Consider the following 21,498-nt stretch of genomic DNA (forward strand, 5'->3'; position numbering starts at 1 on the left):
TTATATTTTCATAGTCAATATTTGAGTTTGTCAATACTCGGTGTGGTTCTCAGTCTTTGTAGCTGACTGGCTCTTTAGGTAAAAATATCGTTGCATTCACTGTACCTCAACTGTGCAGTGAGCGCCATATATAGACATATAAAGAAGACTCTTTATAATGTCTGTGGTGAGCGCGGCCTAGCGTCCGTCACGTGACTCGCGTCGTAATAACGCGCTGTCGTAAACTGACTGTATTGTCGTGTTGTCATTTCAGTGCCACTGTTACTGGAACTTAAACTCCAGTCTACTTTGAACCAGAGAATTGTTACGGTCCAGTAACAAGACAACATTTCAGCAAAACTGGCGAGGTGTGATCTGAAAAGTTTCTTTCATGGTATGAAAATGTCTTTACCCCAGGAATTTCGGTAGCAACATTATTTGACAGTAATGTGGGGAGCTGGTTTGCTGTTAGTGTAGGTACACGTCTCCTCTCGAGATAAGAGTCTGGATAAGTTTTTACGCCTGAAACAAAGAGCATCAGCAGGAAAACCGTTTTCTGTGATGGTAAACAAGATTAAAAGTTGATCGTTACTTGCTTGCTTGTCAAGTCTGCATTTTGAGCAATCATGTTAGCATGTTGTTGAAATACGCCTGCCAGGTGAAGTTCTTTGGTTTTTATTCAGTCCCGAGTAAAAAAAAAAAAAAAAAAAAGACGTGCATTTTTGTTTTCTATCTTTTATGAAGTTAAAGACGCGTTGACCAAACAATCCGTCCCGCTATATGTTCATTGTTGGTATTTGTTTTAGCTTTGATCAGTATTTGCCTCCAATTGTGACATCAGATGACACAAATCATGCATAGAGGTGATTCCAGGTTTTAAGTGAGTGCAGAAAAACTTTAGTGATCCAGTATCAGACTCTGAACTTTAATGATTATGTGGAGTGGAGTGACCCTGACCATTTTGTTATGACCAGTTAGTCGACAGACCTTTAAAGGGTCCAACAACACACTTGCCAGGTCTACTAAAGATACAGTGGTATAAAAAAAGATGTCAAAACTCCCTTAAAGGCACTAACTACATACTCTTCTGTTTACAGCTTGCCACATCCAAGCTGTGTGTTGAGTCTGATGATGGGTGTCTGGCAGCCAGTCTCTAACCTTAGAGATTATGTATCCCATAATCCTCCAGGGTCAACTTTTTTCGTGTGTCTGTTGAGTCTGGCGATTTCGTTCATCTGCCTCGGTTTTTACAGCAACACTCACACCCTCCCAAACCCTGACATGGCAAAGGTAATGTGTATCTGAATTCATGTTGGATTTTGGAAGATATTTTAGCAAACTTTGGGAAGTTTGGAAATAATTTGAGCCACAATATCAAATTGGAGGCGATGCAGTTTGCGCTTGGTAGATCATTTGTGAGCTTGTGTTCTGCGTGTTTAGGATGTTTGTGTACATGGGAATCATAATGTTCTGCAGGCTGTGGCCACACATTTGCTTGCCTTTCTCTGAGATTCACATTTTTCATTCTTTTTGTAGGACTGGAACTATCTACTCACCTCGTTATCACAATTGCACCTCTGTGTGAAAGAAAATGCCAGTTCATTGGTGGAAGTTTCTTCAGTTCCTCCGCCTCTGTTGGAGCTGGAAGAGGATCGAACGACTCCAAGTAACTTAACAAAGAGTTCTTCTTCTGTGAGTCTTTTGCATCTCAGGGTTCCTCTGGTTGTGACAACCAGCTCACCAAGAGGCTCGCTGAAGGACGTTGGTTTACTGACAACTTTGAGAGCCAATCAGCTTAATCTTGGAGGTGGGTTTTGCAACGGATAATCAACCAATTAGGAATGACATAAAGCCACGTTGCGTTTGATAAGACATCTTCGCTGTTTTTAAATGACTTTCTAGGCAAAGAAATGCTGAATTTAAAACTGGAGATTCTATCTGAAAATAGTAACCACACCTGCCTCACCATCAGTGCTCCAACACACCTCCTGCCTATGAGTCTGTAAGTTCATTCACACCTTGAAGTTTTCATTTCTAAGTTTTAGGAATCTAAACAATCAACAACTCAATAGCCTAAAAAGTGTATTTATGGACATTTTGACAGATTTTTTTTTTTTTTATTTCCGTTCGTGTGTTTTTGTTGACATACCATAAACTGAAACAAAGGCTTCCTCCAGAGTGCCCTGCGTCAGAGAAAAATATTTCAACCATCCATGTGGAGCCGAGCAGCCGGCCGCCTACAGCATCGCAAACCTGCTACAGTCTTCTCTCCAAGATTGACCCTACACTTACAGTCATGTTAACACGGGTGCAGTGTGTTACACTTGTATAATATGAATTACTCAGCCATGATAGTGATGCTCAGTTTTTTAATTTAGAATTTTACCTATTAATTCATTCATTCTGTGCTGTTATGCTACAGGAGGAGCAGAGCGTGGCAGTGCGACATCTTGTGGAAGTCAGCGTGTGTCTGCTTGGAGTTTGTTTGATGCTCTGTTTGGCTGCGAGTCTGAAACATTCCCTCACACGCCGCCACCATCGGAAAGAACTGGACCTCCAAAACGTAAGAATCTCCTCTAATTTTACTGTAACACAAACCTTTTTGACCATCTAGTTGGTTGTTTCCCCGCCCCCCTAGAATGTTTGTATCTTTATTTTTGCCACATGGAGCATTTTTCAGAAATGTGCAAAAACTGTTTAACTTATCTTTGCTGCTCTACTGCTTTTACAGGAGCCCTTGATTGATAGCTGAGCATTTTCTCCTGCATCATGAGGAATTCAGCTGGTGCTTGAAAGAAAGGAATATGCGGCGCTACCTTTTAACCTGCGTTCCACCGGTTTTACAAAACCCATCGGTTTACTCGTTGTGGGGAGTACTGCCTGCTTTGTGAAAACAGTGGTGTGATGTTTTCTGTTGCTTTGGAGAAAATTTATCTTAAACCATAGAAATCAATCCTGGTAATGTAATAGGGATTATGTCAGTTTTGGTTTAGAGACTAAGTATTTGTACAGGCTTTGGCAGTTGTCGAGCTTGCTACAAGATGCCATAATGAGGATGTTTAGACTCTGTTGAATCACGGTTGTAGCAGAAGTTTCCCAACTTTATAAATGTGCAATATGTATGTAAAGCAGGAGTATCATGTATGGTGTGTAATGGGTCCTCAGTGTAATAGCGACAACTCTTCAGGCACTGCCTGCACCATTATTTGTTATTTTTGGTGCTCTGTGTACTTGTCTTCTGCAAATAACTCTCAATGATTGTAATAAAATTCAAATGTCCTTTTTTTTTTGCATTCAGCTGCATGAGAGCTTATGTTCAGCTGTTTAGCCAATGAAAACTCTATATCTAAGTTAAAATGGATTATTGTCCACAGGTGTTTTTTTTATTTTTTTTATTTTATGGGACCAAATGTGTTTCAGTCTGCTGAGCAGGTTTGAGAGTCATGTTAACTAGTTTAACTTGCATATCTTTAAAGCTCAGTGAAACCAGATACAGCATCTACAATCTAAAGCTAAATTATTAAATATTCTCCACCAAGTGAATGTTGAGAAATGTTTTTGATACATTGAAATGTCTCTTGCTCAGAATTGAAGAAAAGGTTTGTAATGTTCAATGGGGTTGTTTTGACACATTCAGTTTGTAATTTTAGATTTAATAACAAAGTTTACCACTTACTAATGTGTGTGCAATAAAATGACCAATACTATGAACCTGTTTTTCTAGCAAGAAGGAGATGAGCGCAGTCATTCTTTCTCAAACATGGATTCTGTGCTTGTGCAGGATTAAAACAATAAAAGTGAAAAAGCCAAATCTTTTGTGTCATTGTGAACTTGGAGGTTCGGTAACTCTGAGACCACTTTTGTCTGTGGTTTTCTTTTTTTCCGTTTAACAAGGAAGCACCTGCATAATTTGTCATTTTCCCATTCAAAGAAATATTTTCATCACCCTTTTTACTTGGTGTCATGGTGCATATATGGTATTTATATACTATGCGCACAATACTGAAAATAACAAACACAGAGAACTGAATAACAATTATTCCTTCATGAACAAATTAGAGGAATTTAGTGTTTACAGGCAGAGATGTATAGTAACGAAGTAGAACTACTTCACTACTTAAGTACTAAAATGCTGTATATGTACTTTACTGGCGTATTATTTTTTTCTCCTACTTACACTTTTACTTCAGTACATATTTTCAATGAGTTAAGTACTTTTACTCCGATACATTTTGTATGTGCTGCATCGTTACTCGTTTCTATAAACGCACACACACATAGAAACGTACACTCATTCATGCACAAACACACCCACACGCATACAAACACGCAAACATACATGTAAAAACACACACAGAGAGACACTCAAGCATGCACATAGTTTAAGAAGGGGAAAAGTTGTAGAGAAAAAGCACAAGCATGAAAGAGAGGGGAGGGATGCTTTAAATGGAGAGGGGACATGCTTGATCTGTTTGTTCACAAAGAGTTAAGCCCAGTGTTTTCAGGTGTTCTAATCACTTTTTGTTTTTACATGACATTTGTATTTGTATGTGGCCAACTGGCCTTGAGATTTTTTTTAACAAGTTGATAGAAAATGACATGGATGAAAAGAAAATGTGTGAAGTGATGGGAGATGCTTTAAAGGGGGAAAGGACATACTTGCCAATACATATTATTTTGTTCAAAAGAGTTAAGCTCAATGTTTTAAGGTGCTCTTGTACATTCCGCTGTACTGCTGTTACAACCAAACATTTTGAATAATATAAACAATTTGATTTTCAAACTTTCGACTGATTTCTTTAATAACTGCACTACACAATACTTTTACTTTCAGTACTTGGGTAGTAATTTTAAAAATAAACTACTTGCAATACTTAAGTACAAAACATGTTTAAGTCTTTAGTACTTCCACTTAAAGGATAAGACCGGTTTTTTGACATTGGGCCCTTGATTTCACATTATAACATGATGTTCTACTCACCCCTGCTTGTTGTTGAACATTTGGAGCTGTTCCGAAGATATTCGCGAGGCGTCTGGCTGCTCTCTTGAGATATTTGGCCATAAAACGGTTTCCTATGGGCAAGTTTATACAGGCACAAACTATGCTGTTTATAATTTATTAATTACTCTACACTAGCACTGATAACGTGGAGGTGCGTCGCTTACTTAAAAAAATCTGGGTTACTAATTTTGAATTTTAGCCGAATGAATAAATAGGCAGCAGGTCTTTGGGCTGTCTGTGGTAGTAGCACGACGAGGACGTCAGTAACACCCACTTTACAACAAAAAAAAAATCAAAATTACAACAACCCGGATTTTTTTAAGTAAGCGACGCACCTCCACGTTATCAGCGCTAGTGTACAGTAATTAATAAATTATAAAAAGCATAGTTTGTGCCTGTATACGCTTGCCCATAGGAAACCGTTTCATGGCCGAATATCTCAAGAGAGCAGCCAGACGCCTCTCGAATATCTTCGGAACAGCTCCAAATGTTCAACAACAAGCAGGGGTGAGTAGAACATCATGTTATAATGTGAAATCAAGGGCCCAATGTCAAAAAACCGGTCTTATCCTTTAAGTACGGTGCTTAAAGAGCACTTCTACTTCTACTCAAGTCACTTTTTTGATAGAGTACTTGTACTTCTACTCAAGTCTTAATTGCTAGTACTTTATACATGTATGTTTACAGGTGACAGTAGTTTTCAGTTATGGTGCTTGTTGTCCCCCTTTCCTGTCCTCTCAACCCCCACTCTGTCTATGTAGATGAATCAAAGAGATATTCCGATGCAATCTGTTGGTTTCTAACATTTTTTGAAAAATGAACATTGTGGATTGTGATTGTATTACAATGATTTGAATTACAATTGGCTTGAACTGTATCTTTTAGGAATTGAATTGAAACCCATGACAATAAATCAGACAGGGAGGAAATTTAAGTGAATAGTTTCAGTGTTTAATTGATTTATTCTTATCAAACCTTTATTTAACCAGATAAAATACCCATTGAGATCAACACCTCTTCCACAAGGATGACCTGGCAAAGAAAGGTAGCAGCACACGTCATGGTGGACAAGACCGATATACAACAATTACATACACAAACATTAAAAAACCGAAAGTGCAAGCTATTTTACAGAGATTAGTACAGAGATTATTGTTCCGGTAACAAATTTAAAGTTCAAAATTTAAAACCAAATTCAAAACTTAAAACACAGGCATAAATTCAGCTTTTTATGTCGGGATACAATCTTTTCTCTATTCTAATTTCTGGGTATAAACTATTCTTAGTTCCTTACACAGTAGCCTACGGATGGTAGTTTGAAAGAACTTCCACTCGGGACTTTGCATTTTACAAAATACAATTTAAGCTGCCTGTAAAATTAAGTGCGGAGGACTGATCAACAACAAACGTAGGTGTTGGGATACCAATTATGATCGACAGGTGAGAGCTTTCATTTGGGCTTTTGGTCTATATTTTGGCGCCACCATAAACTGGTACACCGTGAGCTATCCGGTTCACGGATATGTAAACTTGTCTACGTAGGAAGATGTCTTGTCCAATCATCGTAAAGAATCTTCAGATGGTGCTTTCCTATTGGCTAATTGTATGAAACCAGAGGTGGGTTTTGGGTAGAGTAGCAGAATCAGTCGACGTTGAAGAGATTGGATTCAGCGCGGCCTGTAGGGTTGTTTCATACCAAGGAAGCGAAAACGTAAGGCTACAAAGTATTTAAATCCCCTTTCAGTGGTTATTATACAAGTGCATGCCAATTGTAAATTCGTTGTCACATGACACGGACCTCCAAATCGTGAGAAATGTCTTGGATTGGCTAACGTTAGCTCAACGTCTCCACAGTGTGAGGCTAGCTAGCCATCGCTTCTCATAAACATTCTGTAGAAAACGTTAATGTCCGTTAGCTACTAGCCTGACCTTACCCATTTGTAACATTTGCTGCATAATAAAATATTATTGTAATATACTTGTGTCTAAACATGTTTAAGCATTGATTCACATGAAGCCAGCTTGACCAGCAACTGACTTTTGGACAAAAACAAGCACCATAATGCCTTCACACTCAACACTGTTCCCAAAAACGCTCTTTGGTCTTGTCACAACATTTTGTTGTTCTCCCGCAGGCCTCCCACGTGGTACATCGGTGGTAGTTTTTCCTGCGGGGAGTCCAATGATAAAGCCTGAGTGTGTCTTTTGAGATTTTAGAGCATGACCCAAATAGACAGTGTCACTTCTTTCCCAGGACGCTAGTTAATGAAGTACGAAACTGCAGGTTAAGACACATTATTGGTGATGTGTTTTTCTCTCTCTCTCCTAGGATGAAAGCTCTTGACTAGATCTTGGGCTTGGTCAGTCGGGAACAAGACAAACAAGAGACCAGGAAGGATACGGCCAGTAACTGCAAAAGGCTATGGCCTACTCCAGCTATAGCAACCTGAGCAGAGCTCAGCTTACCTTTGAGTACCTGCACACAAATTCGTAAGTACCACCTTTCCTGTCATTAATATCTGCTTATGAGCTTCACACTACATTAAATCATGATTTAAAAAAAAGCATAGAAAATAGTGTTGAGCTACAGGTGCCCAGTTACACATGGATTCAACACATATCAACTCACCAGAGTTAACGCTTTTAGAAGACTCACACTGTTGTGGGGTGAGAAAGTAACACCTCACATTAATGTTTTTATAAGTGCACTTGAATGCTGTAACTATCATTTGCCATCTTGTTTAACCTCATATTTATTAGTTGTGTTTAACGCAACTTCACAATCTTAAAAATAAAATGGACTAGAATAGGAAAATACTTTATTTTATTTCAGCAAATAGGTTGTAGTCTGCACAGTCTATAACATTGTAAATTTGTGGCCTCTTTCAACTTATTTATTCTCTGAGCAACAGTGGCTGTAAGCAAAACAAGTGCATTATCAGGATGAAAATTAAAAGACATTAACAGATTGTTTTAACTGGTAGCGGTGCACAAGATACATTATATAGATACCATTTTAGTCTTAAGTAATGCTGTCCAACCATTCAGGTATTTTTCATCACATGGCTCTTTTGAGTCAGTGGTGCAAAGGCTACTTTGCACCACTCCTGTATACTGACTTGTATTACTCCTGTATTTTGACTTGTAAGGCAGATGTTGTATCTTAAGAATGTGTTGGGATTTATTCATTTATTTTCCCAATGTGAGTATGAACAGCTACCAAAGAACAATGTTTTTAATGGGCTAATGATGTGCTATAATGATAAAGGTTCTTGTTCATGTAAAACATAGCAGTGGTGGATTGGATCAGCTAAAAAAAAACTACATCTTGTCTAGAAGTTTAAGCTTATTGGTGTTTTAAAGAGTTCTGATTGGCTTCTTCTGGTTGTTTACCAAGTTAATCCTTGATGATGTTCTCATCCCACACTGAGGCCATTTTTTTTTCAGTGCAGACATTTAGATGTGTAGTCCTCCAAAACACTCCAGCGATGACACTACATTCTGATTTGATACTGATTGGTTGAAAGTTAGCTTGAGCTGGCTGGAACCGCGAGAGGCTGACAGCAGCCAGTTTCATAACAAAGGCCAAAAGCAACAAGATCTTAAAAGGTGAAGAAGTATAGGTGTAAAGCTCCGACAACAGCTGCAACAGGCTTCATTATTAACATTTAGTTTCATTCATCACACAGCAGGTAAAAACCTGCTGGACAAAAGTCCAGAGAGCAGAGTTAAAGCAACAGTAACAAAACCTCAAAGACGAGCAGCATTCCTCACCATATGGAAGCAGATATGAAGATATCTCTGTAAAGACATGATTGGAACCGTCCTCCCTAGGGCGTCATAGCACTTACATTTATGTTTTTTTATAAGCTCATAAAAATTGTTATCTTTCACTTCCCCTACGAGAGACTTTGTGTTCCATTACCTCAGTGCTGTCCACTATAAATGAAAAGAGAAACTATAGATAGAGAACACTTAATAGTTTACTTTTTCAATCCATTTGACTCTACTACCATGGATTAAAAACCTCACTTTTGCTACATTAGAATGGAGTAGGAAAGTTGCATGGCGTTATTTATTTACGAATGCAGTCGCTACACTTGTACATCGGCTGTTTGTAAATGCTCGTCTCAATGTTGGACAGTGTGATTTGAGCATATACATCATCTGACAACTTTTTTAAATTCCGTTGGAACTTGTAAAAGAAATGCTTTTTTTTTTTTTATTAAACTTTGTTTATTAAGCATTTTTCACAACACAGACACACAGGAACACTCAGAACATAGATACATCACAATAAAAAAAAAAAGATAAATAAATGAGGAAATCTAAGACGATGTATGTCAAGCATGTTGTAAAAGAAGACATATGAATATATAAAGGAGAGAATGTTACAGAAAAAAAACCAAACAAGCAAGCAAAAAACATTAGAGATACAGTACATACAGAATAGTATTTAAGCGTGTTGTCATCTAAACACAATGAAATCAGTGGTTGTCCTAGTTAACTTTATTCATGCAGCTCTGATTTCTCTTCCACATATCTCAGAAAAGGTTTCCAAATCTCATTGAATTTTCCAGCTGAACCTCTAAGTGTGTGTTTTAATTTTTCCAATTTCATATAATATAAAGTACTTCTGATCCAAAGTGTGTGGGATGGATGGCATCCTTCCATTTTAGAAGGATTAGGCGACGGGCGAGCAAGATGCAGAAAGCCAGAAAGTCACACTGGGAATTGTTCAAACCGTAAACAACGGACGGTTTTCCAAAAAGAGCTATGATTGGGCAGGGGGCTATAGACACCTCCAGAACCTTAGAAAGTGTTTTAAACACCGAAGTCCAATTGGTCAACAGTTTGGAACAGTTCCAAAACATGTGTAAATAAGAGGACGGGGTTATTTTACAACGGTTGCACGCTGGGTTTATATCTGTGAATCTCTCTGATGGACCAAAGTTTCTCTTTGGTCCAGTGAGCTAGGTGCAAGATTTTGGACTGCATTAGTCCATGCCTTCAAAGAAATGCTTTAACACCCATCCTCACACGTACATACACACACCAACTCTCCCTCCCCCACAGTGTTTTAAGTCTTTGAGTTTATAGTCGTCACTTCCACATGCTGTGGCTGATGTGTACGCACCCTCAGCCCAAAGGTTTCAGTCCAAACGCAACTAAATACGTAAAAGAAATGCAATCGATGGGTGAGGGATGGTACAGTTCTGCAGAGAAATACACCCCCACACACTTATATTGTGAGACAGGCTTTTTAAGGAATATTCTCCCTGATATGCCTTTAAATTTTACATTTGATATAGAAGATGAAAAACCTGACAAGTGATATTTCAGTGAGCATAAAAAGAATCAATGAAAGTTTACCAATGATGCGTTTACAATCCAACAGTGGTTTGGAGCAGGAAAATGCTGAATTTGAATCCTTTGGCTGCCCTTCTGATAAACAGACATTTAAGTCTGATTAGCAGGTGCAGCTCAACAGGCAGCTAAGATTTGTTCTGAATATCGCTATATTTTTGGTGCTTTTTTTAAGAAAATATAAAGGTGTTAAAATAATTTGTGATGTTTTTTCAGGACTACCCACGAGTTCTTATTTGGAGCCTTGGCTGAGCTTGTGGACAACTCAAGGTAACCACAATGATTTGCAACAAAGTATTGACAAAGTGTTTAGCTTAATCCACAAACAACTACATCTTTCGTGTGAGTGTAATGTTGCAACATTGGTTTATTTCTTCGACAGAGATGCCAGTGCCACACGAATAGACATCTACACAGGTACGCTTATAATCAATTTGCCAGCTGAATCCCTTAAAGCCTGCACGGTCGGTGCTCTTACTCTTTCTTCTACCTCTGTGTTGTTCTGACAGAAAACAGAATTGGGCTGCGTGGCGGGTTTATGTTGTGTTTTCTGGATGATGGTATTGGGATGGACCCTAGTAAGTATGACTTAGTAACAAGAGAAAGAAATGTTAAACTAGTTTTATTTCTTATTTTCAAAGGTGCTTTTGTGTATGTCGCTGGTGTTTGTTTAAGTGTTTGCTGGTGATGTGTGTGTCATCCTTTATTAGACGAGGCAATGCATGTGATTCAGTTTGGAAAATCAAACAAACGGTCTCCAGAGTCCACTCAGATTGGCCAGTATGGAAATGGATTGAAATCGTAAGTCCTTCATCAAATCCTTGCCTCGTTATCCTTATCATTCATGCATTTAGCACACTAGGTTTTTCGTCACCCTCACATGCTTGTTAAACCTTTTCTCTGCAGGGGCTCGATGCGAATTGGGAAGGACTTTATCCTGTTCACAAAAAAGGACAATGCACTGACTTGCCTCTTCTTATCGAGAACTTTCCATGAAGAAGAGGGACTTGATGAGGTTAGAGTTTATTCTTTTGTTGAACGTTTGACCGCGGGATGTGTTTTATCTTTAGTTTTTCGTTGTCAATTAGTTTGTATCCCAAAATGCCACAGGTCAACCTCCACGCCCCTCCTCCATGCTGCTACAGGAGCCCAGAAGGGACACATCGCATACTAGCTCGAGAGCAATCTTTTTATTTAGTTTTTTGTAGCTACCGTCGTCAATATTTGAGATGGCATTGAGCTGTTACAACAACATGTGGCGTTATGCTTAAGCTTGTCGATGCTCCCACTTCAGGTGATCGTACCTCTCCCCTCCTGGGATCTGAAAACCAAGGAGCCGCTGACTTCTGATCCTGAGAAGTATGCAATAGAGACAGAGCTCATCTTCAAATACTCACCTTTTAAAAACGAGCAGCAGCTGATGGAGCAGTTCAACAAAATAGAGAGCAGCAGCGGTGAGCTCATGAGAGATCGTCTTTGTCGTGTTCATTCATTCAAGAAGAGCTATGATATTGACCTTGAACAAATGGTGTGTTTCTTTAATTGATCGTTGTATACCTTTGTGTTTTAATAAAAAGGTACACTTGTGATCATATATAATCTGAAGCTGATGGACAATGGAGAACCAGAGCTGGATGCAGAGACGGATCACCAGGACATACTGATGGCCGGTATGCCTGTTGAAGGAGTGTAAGTTGGGTCATTGAATTCCAAAATAACTTTGTACAGCTGTCTAGTAAAGAGACCACAGCTTTTGGTGAAAGGAATTGTATTTTGTACCATTTGCATTTGTCAAAAATGTTCTGAACACCTGACGTACCTTTCACAGGAAGCCAGAGAGGAGGTCATTCAGGGCATATACTGCCGTTTTGTACATCGACCCACGTATGAGGATTTTCATCCAGGGACATAAAGTGAGGACTAAGAGACTCTCCTGCTGTCTTTATAAACCAAGGTAAAATAATGTCCTTGTGTACATTATTGAACTTTTCTGTTTTTTGTCCTAGTGACCAGCCTGTTGATATTTATTCTCGTTTAGGGTTTATAAATACACATCTACTCGTTTCAAAAACCGTGCGGAACAAGAAGTGAAAAAAGCAGATCACCTTGCAAAGATCGGTAAGTCAGTGGCGTATTCTGTTAATTTGATTTTTGATTTTTTTTTTTTTTTTTTTTTCTTTTGCTTTAAGTCTTGAGACTTGACTTTATTTTGCTCTGTATTTCAGCGGAGGAGAAGGCCAGAGAGGCAGAGAGCAAGCGTATAGCAATGGAGGCCAGATTAGGACAGGACTTGTCAAAAGATTCACGGGTAAAACAAAGAGGCTGTTTTCTCTCCCATTTTCAAACGCTGATTTATCTACATTAGTTGTAGGGACTGCTCTCATTCGTAATTATTATCTGTCCTGAATGGTCGATCACAAGTGGATGTGTGTTCGTACCTGGTCTTACAGTGTGTTCCCACATGCTTAATGTGTAATTACCTGTGATCGAATGTGCATCGAAGGCTAAACACAAAGCCTTCATTAGACAGCCAGTAAGCCGAGCAACGAATGGGTCGTTGGCATTCAGTAACATGTTTCAGATTCACCCGAGTCTCATTTAGGCTATCGCTGAAGGATTTACAAACATTTCATATAGCTCAGATATATAGTAGATGTGATATGAGAACATAATGAAATAAATTTATATTATATATTATATTATAGATTATAAACCTCTTCCCCAATTACCAGCTCTGACGGGTCCCACCCGGCTGTTTCTGAAACTGCTACTGGTACACAGTTCCAGAAATGCTCAATAATGGTGTTAACTGTGTATTTCTATCGTGAAATGTCACTTATTATACAAAACTACCATATATACACGTTAAAAAGGTTAAAAACTTCATTTTCATTCATGGGAATCTACATAATAATGTATAAACTGCTGTGCCAGAAAAGAAACAAAAGTATTTGGCCCTGATTTATTACAGCAAAGAGCCGGTGCTCATCTCATCTTCATTCGTTATTTGTGATACTTAAAGCTGGAAAACTACTTCCTAGTATTTACTTTTGGATCTAAGGATAGTAATTAGACCCTTTAACTAATATTAGCTTATACTTGCTCTACTGTCACAGGCTTTACACTTAGCTCTCTTGATCTGAGGTGTTTTTTAAAGGGATAGTTTGCCTCTTTTGACATGAAGCTGTATGATATCCCATATTAGCAATATCATTTATGAACATTGACTTACCCCCCGCTGCGTCCTGTGAGCCGAGTTCCAGCCTCGTTTTGGCGCTGACGAAGGTAGTCCGGCTAGTTGGCTGGGGCTAAACAAATAAAGCGTCTTGCTTCTCAAAACAATATGCGTTCAAAAGAGTAATACATTTGCATCACAAAATCGTTTTGCATGAAAAAGTCAGACCTCGCATCGCCTGGCGCTATTTTTGCCTCCCTTGATATCAATGTGTCCAATGTAAACTGTGCAGACCGAAGAGCAGACCGAGCAGTAAACACCGTAACAGGTGCGGCTATCACTAGGTGGCTGGACGCATTGATATCAAGGGAGGCAAAAATAGCGCCAGGCGATGCGAGGTCTGACTTATTCCTGCAAAACGATTTTGTGATGCAAATGTATTACTCTTTTGAATGCTTATTGTTTTGAGAAGCAAGACGCTTTATTTGTTTAGCCCCAGCCAACTAGCCGGACTACCTTCGTTAGCGCCAAAACGAGGCTGGAACTTGGCTCACAGGACGCAGCGGGGGGTAAGTCAATGTTCATAAATGATATTGCTAATATGGGATGTCATACAGCTTCATGTCAAAAGAGGCAAACTATCCCTTTAAGGGTAATAACACAGGAATAAGTCACTTTAGGTGTTGTGATGAATATCTGACTGATTTCTCCCTCTTTCGTTTGTCCCTTCAGGCAGTTCTGAGGAAAGTTCAGGATTCGGCCATGATGCTGCGCAGAGAGGCTGATTTAAGAAAAAGGAATCTTGAAGCCAAACAGAAGTATGTTTTTTTTTATTTGATCATTTTTTCAAATGAGACTCAAGATTATGTAATACTTTTTGTACCGATGTTGTTTAAACCTCGTTCATTTGTAGCGTTCGATAGTTGTTTCCTTTGTATTACAAGTGAAATAAGCGCTGCTTTAAAATGAATGTAGGCTTGTTGTTTAGTGACAGAACTCAATCAGTAACTTTGGGTTTATTACTCAGCACCTCTTATTTTACAAAAGAAAAGTCTACTCCTACTGGCGGCTGACTTAAATAAATGTACCTTTTCAAAATAGTATATTTTCTTGCCTTTACTAGAATGATCTGTTAACTTTGCTGTTCTGAGCTGCAAAAAGATCAGCCAAACAAAACATTTTGAATAGCTGTCCATTTCTTTTCTGTCTCCAATTCTTTCTTGTTCCACAGGGCATTAAAGGAGCCAAAGGATTTAAATTTTATATTTGGGGTGAATATTGAACAGAGGGACCTGGATGGGATGTTTGTGTACAACTGTTCACGTCTCATCAAGATGTATGAGAAGACAGGGCCTCAGTTGGAAGGAGGCATGTAAGTAAAAGGCAAAAAGACGCCAAGTGGCAGAATTCTTCAGTGTAAACATTCAACAGTAATTTGCTTTTGTGTGTTCAAGGGCATGTGGTGGTGTGGTTGGAGTTGTAGATGTCCCATATTTGGTTCTGGAGCCTACACACAACAAACAAGACTTTGCAGATGCTAAAGAGTATCGACACTTACTGAAATCCATGGGGGAACATTTAGCTCAATACTGGAAGGACACTAACATTGGTAAGATTACCAAGGATGGAAGTGGTCACATGAGCTGTGAAGCTTGACCTGTTCATTGCTTTCACACCTCCACACTCCTGGGGATTTTCTGCAGGTCTAATGATTGGTAGATTGGTTTGTATAATCAAGTTTCTTTTGCTGTCGCTTGAGCTAAAACCATCTTCCTGGAAACATACGAAAGCCTTCCAGTGCTCTGGCACGAAAGGTTTTGTGTTAGTAAAATGTGTCAGTCAAAGTAGTAATGCTCTTAAAATCTTAATTAATACACGTCCCTACCTGTTGATACAAGTGACATCAACAAGTCAAGCCTCCAGAGAGGCAGAGAAAGGGATAGAGGAAGCGTTGACATCAACAAGTCAAGCCTCCAGAGAGGCAGAGAAAGGGATAGAGGAAGCGTTGAATCAGAAGTCAGCTGCTGTCAGAAGGAGTAAGAATATAATTTGAATAAAACAAGAAAGTTCAACCATGCTGTAACTTCTTTCTGTTTGTTTTTAACAAACCTTGTTGCTGTATAAAATGTTGGTTTACTGTGGTTGTTATGCAGCCCAAAAAGGCATAGTGAAGTTCTGGGATGAGTTTGGATATCTGTCTGCCAGCTGGTCTGCACCTCCGTCATCAGAGTTGCGATACAAGAGACGTCGCGCAATGGAGATACCACTCACTATTCAGTGTGGTAAGTTGCATTGGTGCTAGCACACGCAGTCCACCGTATCTCAACAAAGTAACATATTGTGACAAACTCTGATCATGCATTTTATTTTTAGATAAATGTTTGAAGTGGAGAACGCTGCCTTTCAAAATGGATGCAGTGGATAAACGTTACCCAGACAGTTGGGTGTGTCTCATGAACCCCGACAGCAAACAGGACAGGTACAAAAACAATGAGCTTTTATTGTGTAGACTTTTTGTTTGTTCTATAATATTTGTTGAATTGTTCATGTTGCACATGTTCTGTATGCCCATTTTGTCACCAGTTTTGTGTAATGTAGTGTCTCTACAAACTTGTGTTTTTAGGTGTGATGCTCTCGAACAGAAACAGAATTTACCATGTGGTGTCTTAAAGAAAGACAAACAAACAGCCGAGGACAAACAGAAGGAGTTATCAGAGAAAATCAAACAGCAACAGGAGAAACTAGATGCCTTGCAGGTATTTCCTCCATTTGTTGCCATTTATTTTCTGTATTTTTTGTCTTTTGTGTAAATCTGGACATAAATATTTCATTTCTTTTAATCAGAAAACCAGCACAATCAAATCTGCAGCAGATGTAAAAAAGCTCCCACTAGAAGTCAGCATGAAACCAACAGAGAGCTCCTTTCAGGTATATTTTCCTCATACTGTTGTTAAATCTGCGTCTAATCTTGGATCATTTTATTGGAACCACAGAAACGTTACTGCGCTTATTAGAAATATTCTAAAGTAATGTTTTTATTCTTGGAAGTAAAAATCTTATACTGTATTAAGAAAAAAAAAGTTTAAAAAGTCATTTAAAGTCACAATATGCTTTCATTAATGACACAGAAAGTTGGTGTGTGTCCCTGACGTGTACTGACGAGGCCTTATTCAGCAAGCACATGATAACATGATAACACGATAACCGCTTGCACTGCTGTTAGTGATAATCTTTTTCGCTTTTCACCCAAAGTCTTGCTCTTTCCTTCTCCGTGTTGCTTATTCAGACGACTAGGTCATCTGAAAGGTCCATAACTCGCCCGCGCTCCCCACCGCTCCCAGCTCACCTGAAAAATGCCCCAAGTGCTCCTCCAGCGCGTACAGCTTCTCAGCGCCCCACACGAGCACCTGCACCCCCACCCCCACCACCTAAAGTTGAACCATCCAGGTCCAGAGCTGCAGCAAAGCCTTCTCCCAAAGCCACAGCCAAAACACCTCCACCCAGCCGCAGCTCACGAGTAAGTTAAAGGTTTGACAAACTCCAAAGCGTTTCTTGGGGAAGATGTTTTATTGAAATTTGTATCAAATGTTCATAACTGTCTTTTACGTAGGCCTCTACCAAAGCATCCTCTGTCAAACCAGCAGCTGCTGGACAGCGCAAGAGAATAATTGAGCAGGAGGAAAGTGAGGAAGAGGACGAGGAGGAGGAGGAAGAAGGAGAGCAGGAGGAAGACAGTGAGGAAGAGAGTGAAGAAGAACCCCAGACAAAGAAATCCAAGATGGCCGCTGCTGCTAGCAACCGTGGTAAAGTGGTAGAGAAGGCCCCCCCTCCTAAACGTGGCAAGTTGGACGAGGTAAACAAACAATGCTCATGAGAGTAGCTCCTTCTTGGTGTCTGGTAGGAAGAACCGGTGCAGATTTGTAATGTTTTTTGTTCAGGAGTCTTATCTGTTGAACCGGTCGACACACAAAGAGAACAGCCTAACGCTGACACCTGCTAGAAGGTGGAGTTGAGCCATCCAACCTCGCCCACATCTCAGTCAGCCATCCGTCCTAATACATGTTAGGTATCACTGCTGTTTTGGTTCTGGCCATAAATGCCACAGTTTTACCACCGCTGGTAAAGTTATATACTACAAGTTTATTACAGTCATGCCACGAGTCCTACAATGTAACTGTATTCACTGAAGGCCCCGAAACACTGATGACAAGATAAACCAGCGCTACAAATGAAAGGCGAGCTGTATTCCCAACTGTCGACTGTTCATAATAATCGGTTTCCAAATGCTGGTGATGATTAACAAAATTATTTATTCAAAATTCCGTATGACAGTAGTTTGACAGTATAAGTGTAACAATGGGATTTTTCTGATGTAATATTGTTATTACACAAATTGCTGTGAGGTGGGCTCATCAGGCAGTGAATCCAGAAGTTTATATGTAAAGATTAAGCTAAGCGGTAGCTAAACAGTTAAATATGATCAGCCTTGTGTGATGTGGGGGGAGTTTGATTATCCAATCGTTGATACAGCGACACAATTGCATAAAGATGGTGAACTCATGGTAATGACATGATAACACATCCATCCTGTGGACTTTGCATTTTCTGATTGTATGCTATTGTGTTTCTCGGACAAATCTTAATTGCATTTGTAAAAAACTGGAGTGAACACTGCTTAATTAGCCTTCGTTATTGGAGAATCCAACCTCCAGCTGAACCACCAATCGGAACCCGTCTGCTTTCAGGTTAAAACACAATCTCAGCCTGAGAAGAAAGGAGTTTCTACTCCTGCACGGCAGCAACCATCCACACCGACCTCTGTTCTTAAATCCATTTCCACGCAACAGCAAGGGGCTAAAGAAAAGGTAGCTTTATTGGTCCTGCTATCTACTAGTCTCAGATAAAAGTGGGATGCATCTGCTCTCTCAACTTCTAACAATCAGTACAACTCATTCTTCAGCTCCTTCAGGTGTTTTTTTTTTTTTTTTTTATGTTAACGTTAATAATTCTCTCTTTGATATATAAGCATTTCCTCAACATTTAACACCTCTTTTTAAGTGAGCATGCCATTCTTTCCTAATGACTGGGATCACTTTGGGGCCTTTTCCAAGAATTAATTATGATTTCATCACTCCATCCTCTCCGTGAAACACTTGTTCCACTGCTTTAGGGGTAAAAGTTCTTGTATTTTCAGGCACCTGAGAAAGCTCCACAGAAGGAACCAGAGTCTGACACTAAAAACGCTCAGAAAGGTGAGATGATGTATTGCTCTAAATGAAAATGTCAGACAGACAAAGAGGATTTTCGACTAATGCTTTTTCTTCTTCTCCTTTCCTTCCGACAGATAAGGGTCTGCTGGTGGAGGTCCGTGTCAATAAGGAGTGGTACACTGGCAAAGTCATCGCCGTGGAGGCGAATAAACAGAATATTCGCTGGAAAGTTAAATTTGACTACGTACCAAGATCTACGCCTAAAGACCGATGGTGAGATACGATGTTAAGATTGCTATATTCTAACCATGTTTTTTTTTTGACAGATGAATAATGTCCTAAACGTTTCTCTGTAAAGGGTGTTTAAGGGTAGTGATGACGTTCGGCTGATGCGGCCACCATCTCCAATCTCTCAGACGCCCGACACCCAACAGGAGACTGAGAAGGGTCCAGCACCCATGGAGCCAGACACCACTCAACCTGGAACCAGTCGCGAGGTGACCGACAGCCTGGTCACCATGCTGAGGTGAGCTCGTTTTGAAGAATTCATATTGTTAGAGCAAAAGTTTCAGTCATTCTTCACTGGCGTCTTCTAATGCTGCTGTGTTTACTGTGCCGTTCGTGTTTCCAGGACAATGCTACGCTACTTCTTCCCTCCCGCTTTTCGAATTCCTAAGGATGATGTTAACAGTATGACAGCTGAGGAGCTGGTGGCATTTCCATTGGTGAGATGAGTAATTCAGGATTTCACAGACTGCTCCTTTACCTGAAGATCAATGTAAATGAGAGGAACAAAATTTAGATCAGAATTTAAATCAATCAGTCAGATAAGTCTGGTAAGGAGAACTAAATCTAAAAAGAAAAGTCTGTCAGCTGTACACATTCAAGATGATGATCACACGATCATCTTTATTTGGTATAACACCACTCTTTGTTTTCTATTATTTGTTTTAAATGTATGTTTTTCATCCTCTGTTTAGAAAGAGTATTTCCAGCAGTATGAGTCGGGTCTCCAGTCGTTGTGTAATTCATACCAGAGCAGAGCTGATGCCAGGGCCAAAGCTGTGGAAGAGAAGAGCAACAGCAGTGAAGTCAAACTGAAGGAGGCAGACGAGAAACTACAGAAGCTACGGACCAACATTGTCGCACTTCTGCAAAAAGTACAGGAAGTAAGACTTGTTGATCTGTCCTGCACATTATTTTACAAATTAATCATTTCCAGAAAGTGAATAATTATGTGTTTGTGTGTAAAATAATGTCACTATTGTCTTTTTATGCTTTTAGGACATTGATATAAACACAGATGATGAACTTGACGCCTACATAGAGGACCTCCTTACCAAGGGTGATTAAAGAAGACACAGAAGAGAAATATAACAGAATGGAAGATGGACATAAATGACTTGATGCTGTCCAGCCATTTTATGCTTAGAACTCCCCAAGGACCCTTGCTTTTGTGCATTTAGCTGTGAAATATTTGGGGATGTTTTCTTTTCTTGATCCCTTCACTTGTTAAATCATAAGTTAGATTTATTTTGTTGTTGGTTAGCTTCTTGGCCTGTGGTTTTCCTTTTAGTCCATTTTATATACCTGCTTATAGACTGAGTGTTTATCTGTGTTTAAAACACAAATCCCAGTTGAACTTTGGAACGATTTGTGTAGGTTTAATGTGTACAATTTTTTTGTTTGTTTGTTTTATATGGTTAACTTACGTGACAGGTTAACATTTGTTGCCCATTTTGGTCCTCCATCGGGTGAGTATTGCACCGCTGAAAGTGGCAACACTATACTTTGGCTTAACTGGTTTGTGCTCTTTACTTAAACTTTAACTTTTATTTTTGTACACTAAAAAAAACAAAAAAAACATCAGTGTTGCCCTTCATCTCACTCCATCCTGGTCAGTGAAGCAAGTTGATCTTAAGCAGCTGTGTGAGATTCTACATCCACATACATGTACTACTTACTGGGTTTTATCAGTATATTCCCTCAAATCCACTCTATGTTTAAGGTATGACTGTCCTGTGTTTATTTTTTAGAAGAAAAAAAATCTTAGTTCAATGCAGAATTGTATGTTCATAATTATTCAGTGCCTGTCTCCTTCTTTTTGCAAAGATTTTAACATGTCACGAAAATGTTTTATTAAACGGTGCATGCATTCAGTCTTGTTCTGATTGGAACAAAAGATACTGTATTTTTGACAAATCTTAGACAATAAAACAGGTTCAGCAACACTTTACTTTGACACATCAGTGTCTCATAATGTAAAAAATTTTTTTTTTTTTTTTAAAAATACTATTTCTGGGAAATTTCATGTCAAGTACAAGTTAAGAAGGAAGCCATTTTCCACTGGTGTTTAATGGATCAAGTTAAATGCAGTTTTGTTTTTTGTCAGAGCATTAAAATTTTTTAGCTGAAGTTGTCATTTATGTGTCTTCTGACAACCCAGACCGAGTTTTCTGTGGGATACTTGCTACAAGTTTTCTGTTAGACAGGAATGAAATTTTAAAAAGATTAATTTCAATTATGAACTATCTGGCAGACTTATTGTCATCGTGCAAATCCAGTTTTTGGTGGTAAAGATTTTCACTGGCTCCAACTGTAAGGATTATAAGTGAACTAGAAAACTGGGTTTTGGCTTGTGGCGTCAAACTGCACCGCTATGGGCAAATATTGGCCCCTGTAAATAGGGGCCAATTTTTTCTTTGTTTACTTGTCGATTTACTTGTCTTTTTTTTTGTTTGTTTGTTTGCACATAAATACAAAGT

General features: G+C 39.2%; 2 protein-coding genes across 4 annotated transcripts; both read left to right on the forward strand.

Moving 5' to 3' along the window:
* Positions 1-86: 86 nt before the first annotated feature.
* Positions 87-3,686, forward strand: LOC142382323 (transmembrane protein 248). Its single transcript, XM_075468044.1, has 7 exons — positions 87-373; positions 1,077-1,269; positions 1,516-1,786; positions 1,882-1,981; positions 2,146-2,287; positions 2,402-2,542; positions 2,711-3,686. Exons 2-7 carry the CDS (start codon positions 1,108-1,110, stop codon positions 2,729-2,731), a joined length of 837 nt encoding a protein of 278 aa, XP_075324159.1. The 5' UTR covers positions 87-373; positions 1,077-1,107; the 3' UTR covers positions 2,732-3,686.
* Positions 3,687-6,606: 2,920 nt separating this feature from the next.
* morc2 (MORC family CW-type zinc finger 2) lies at positions 6,607-21,148 on the forward strand. Of its 3 annotated transcripts, none has more exons than XM_075468045.1 (28): positions 6,607-6,692; positions 7,311-7,471; positions 10,565-10,618; positions 10,731-10,765; positions 10,858-10,926; positions 11,059-11,149; positions 11,255-11,363; positions 11,643-11,802; positions 11,926-12,037; positions 12,177-12,302; positions 12,387-12,466; positions 12,574-12,656; positions 14,256-14,341; positions 14,755-14,895; positions 14,978-15,132; positions 15,677-15,805; positions 15,897-16,002; positions 16,147-16,279; positions 16,368-16,451; positions 16,810-17,040; positions 17,134-17,376; positions 18,269-18,388; positions 18,718-18,775; positions 18,868-19,006; positions 19,092-19,259; positions 19,365-19,458; positions 19,714-19,902; positions 20,018-21,148. In XM_075468045.1, the coding sequence occupies exons 2-28, from the start codon at positions 7,404-7,406 to the stop codon at positions 20,084-20,086; spliced, it is 3,132 nt and encodes a 1,043-aa protein (XP_075324160.1). In that variant the 5' UTR covers positions 6,607-6,692; positions 7,311-7,403; the 3' UTR covers positions 20,087-21,148. The 3 variants fall into 3 exon arrangements, with proteins under 3 accessions (XP_075324160.1, XP_075324161.1, XP_075324162.1); XM_075468046.1 differs by having other exon boundaries at positions 19,714-19,893; XM_075468047.1 differs by lacking the exon at positions 18,269-18,388.
* Positions 21,149-21,498: the final 350 nt, after the last annotated feature.

This window comes from Odontesthes bonariensis, chromosome 6 (assembly GCF_027942865.1).
Source record: "Odontesthes bonariensis isolate fOdoBon6 chromosome 6, fOdoBon6.hap1, whole genome shotgun sequence".
Lineage (NCBI taxonomy): Eukaryota > Metazoa > Chordata > Actinopteri > Atheriniformes > Atherinopsidae > Odontesthes > Odontesthes bonariensis.

What these genes read in the sequence shown, in the direction of transcription:
- LOC142382323 (XM_075468044.1), top strand. Translation starts at nt 1,108, where the DNA reads ATGATGGGTGTCTGGCAGCCAGTCTCTAACCTTAGAGATTATGTATCC. An exon ending in CAAACCCTGACATGGCAAAG is followed by an intron (nt 1,270 to 1,515) that starts GTAATGTGTATC and finishes TTCTTTTTGTAG; the next exon opens with GACTGGAACTATCTACTCAC. An exon ending in CAATCAGCTTAATCTTGGAG is followed by an intron (nt 1,787 to 1,881) that starts GTGGGTTTTGCA and finishes ATGACTTTCTAG; the next exon opens with GCAAAGAAATGCTGAATTTA.
- morc2 (XM_075468045.1), top strand. Translation starts at nt 7,404, where the DNA reads ATGGCCTACTCCAGCTATAGCAACCTGAGCAGAGCTCAGCTTACCTTT. An exon ending in CAAAATAGAGAGCAGCAGCG is followed by an intron (nt 11,803 to 11,925) that starts GTGAGCTCATGA and finishes TTTAATAAAAAG; the next exon opens with GTACACTTGTGATCATATAT. An exon ending in AGAAACTAGATGCCTTGCAG is followed by an intron (nt 16,280 to 16,367) that starts GTATTTCCTCCA and finishes TCTTTTAATCAG; the next exon opens with AAAACCAGCACAATCAAATC.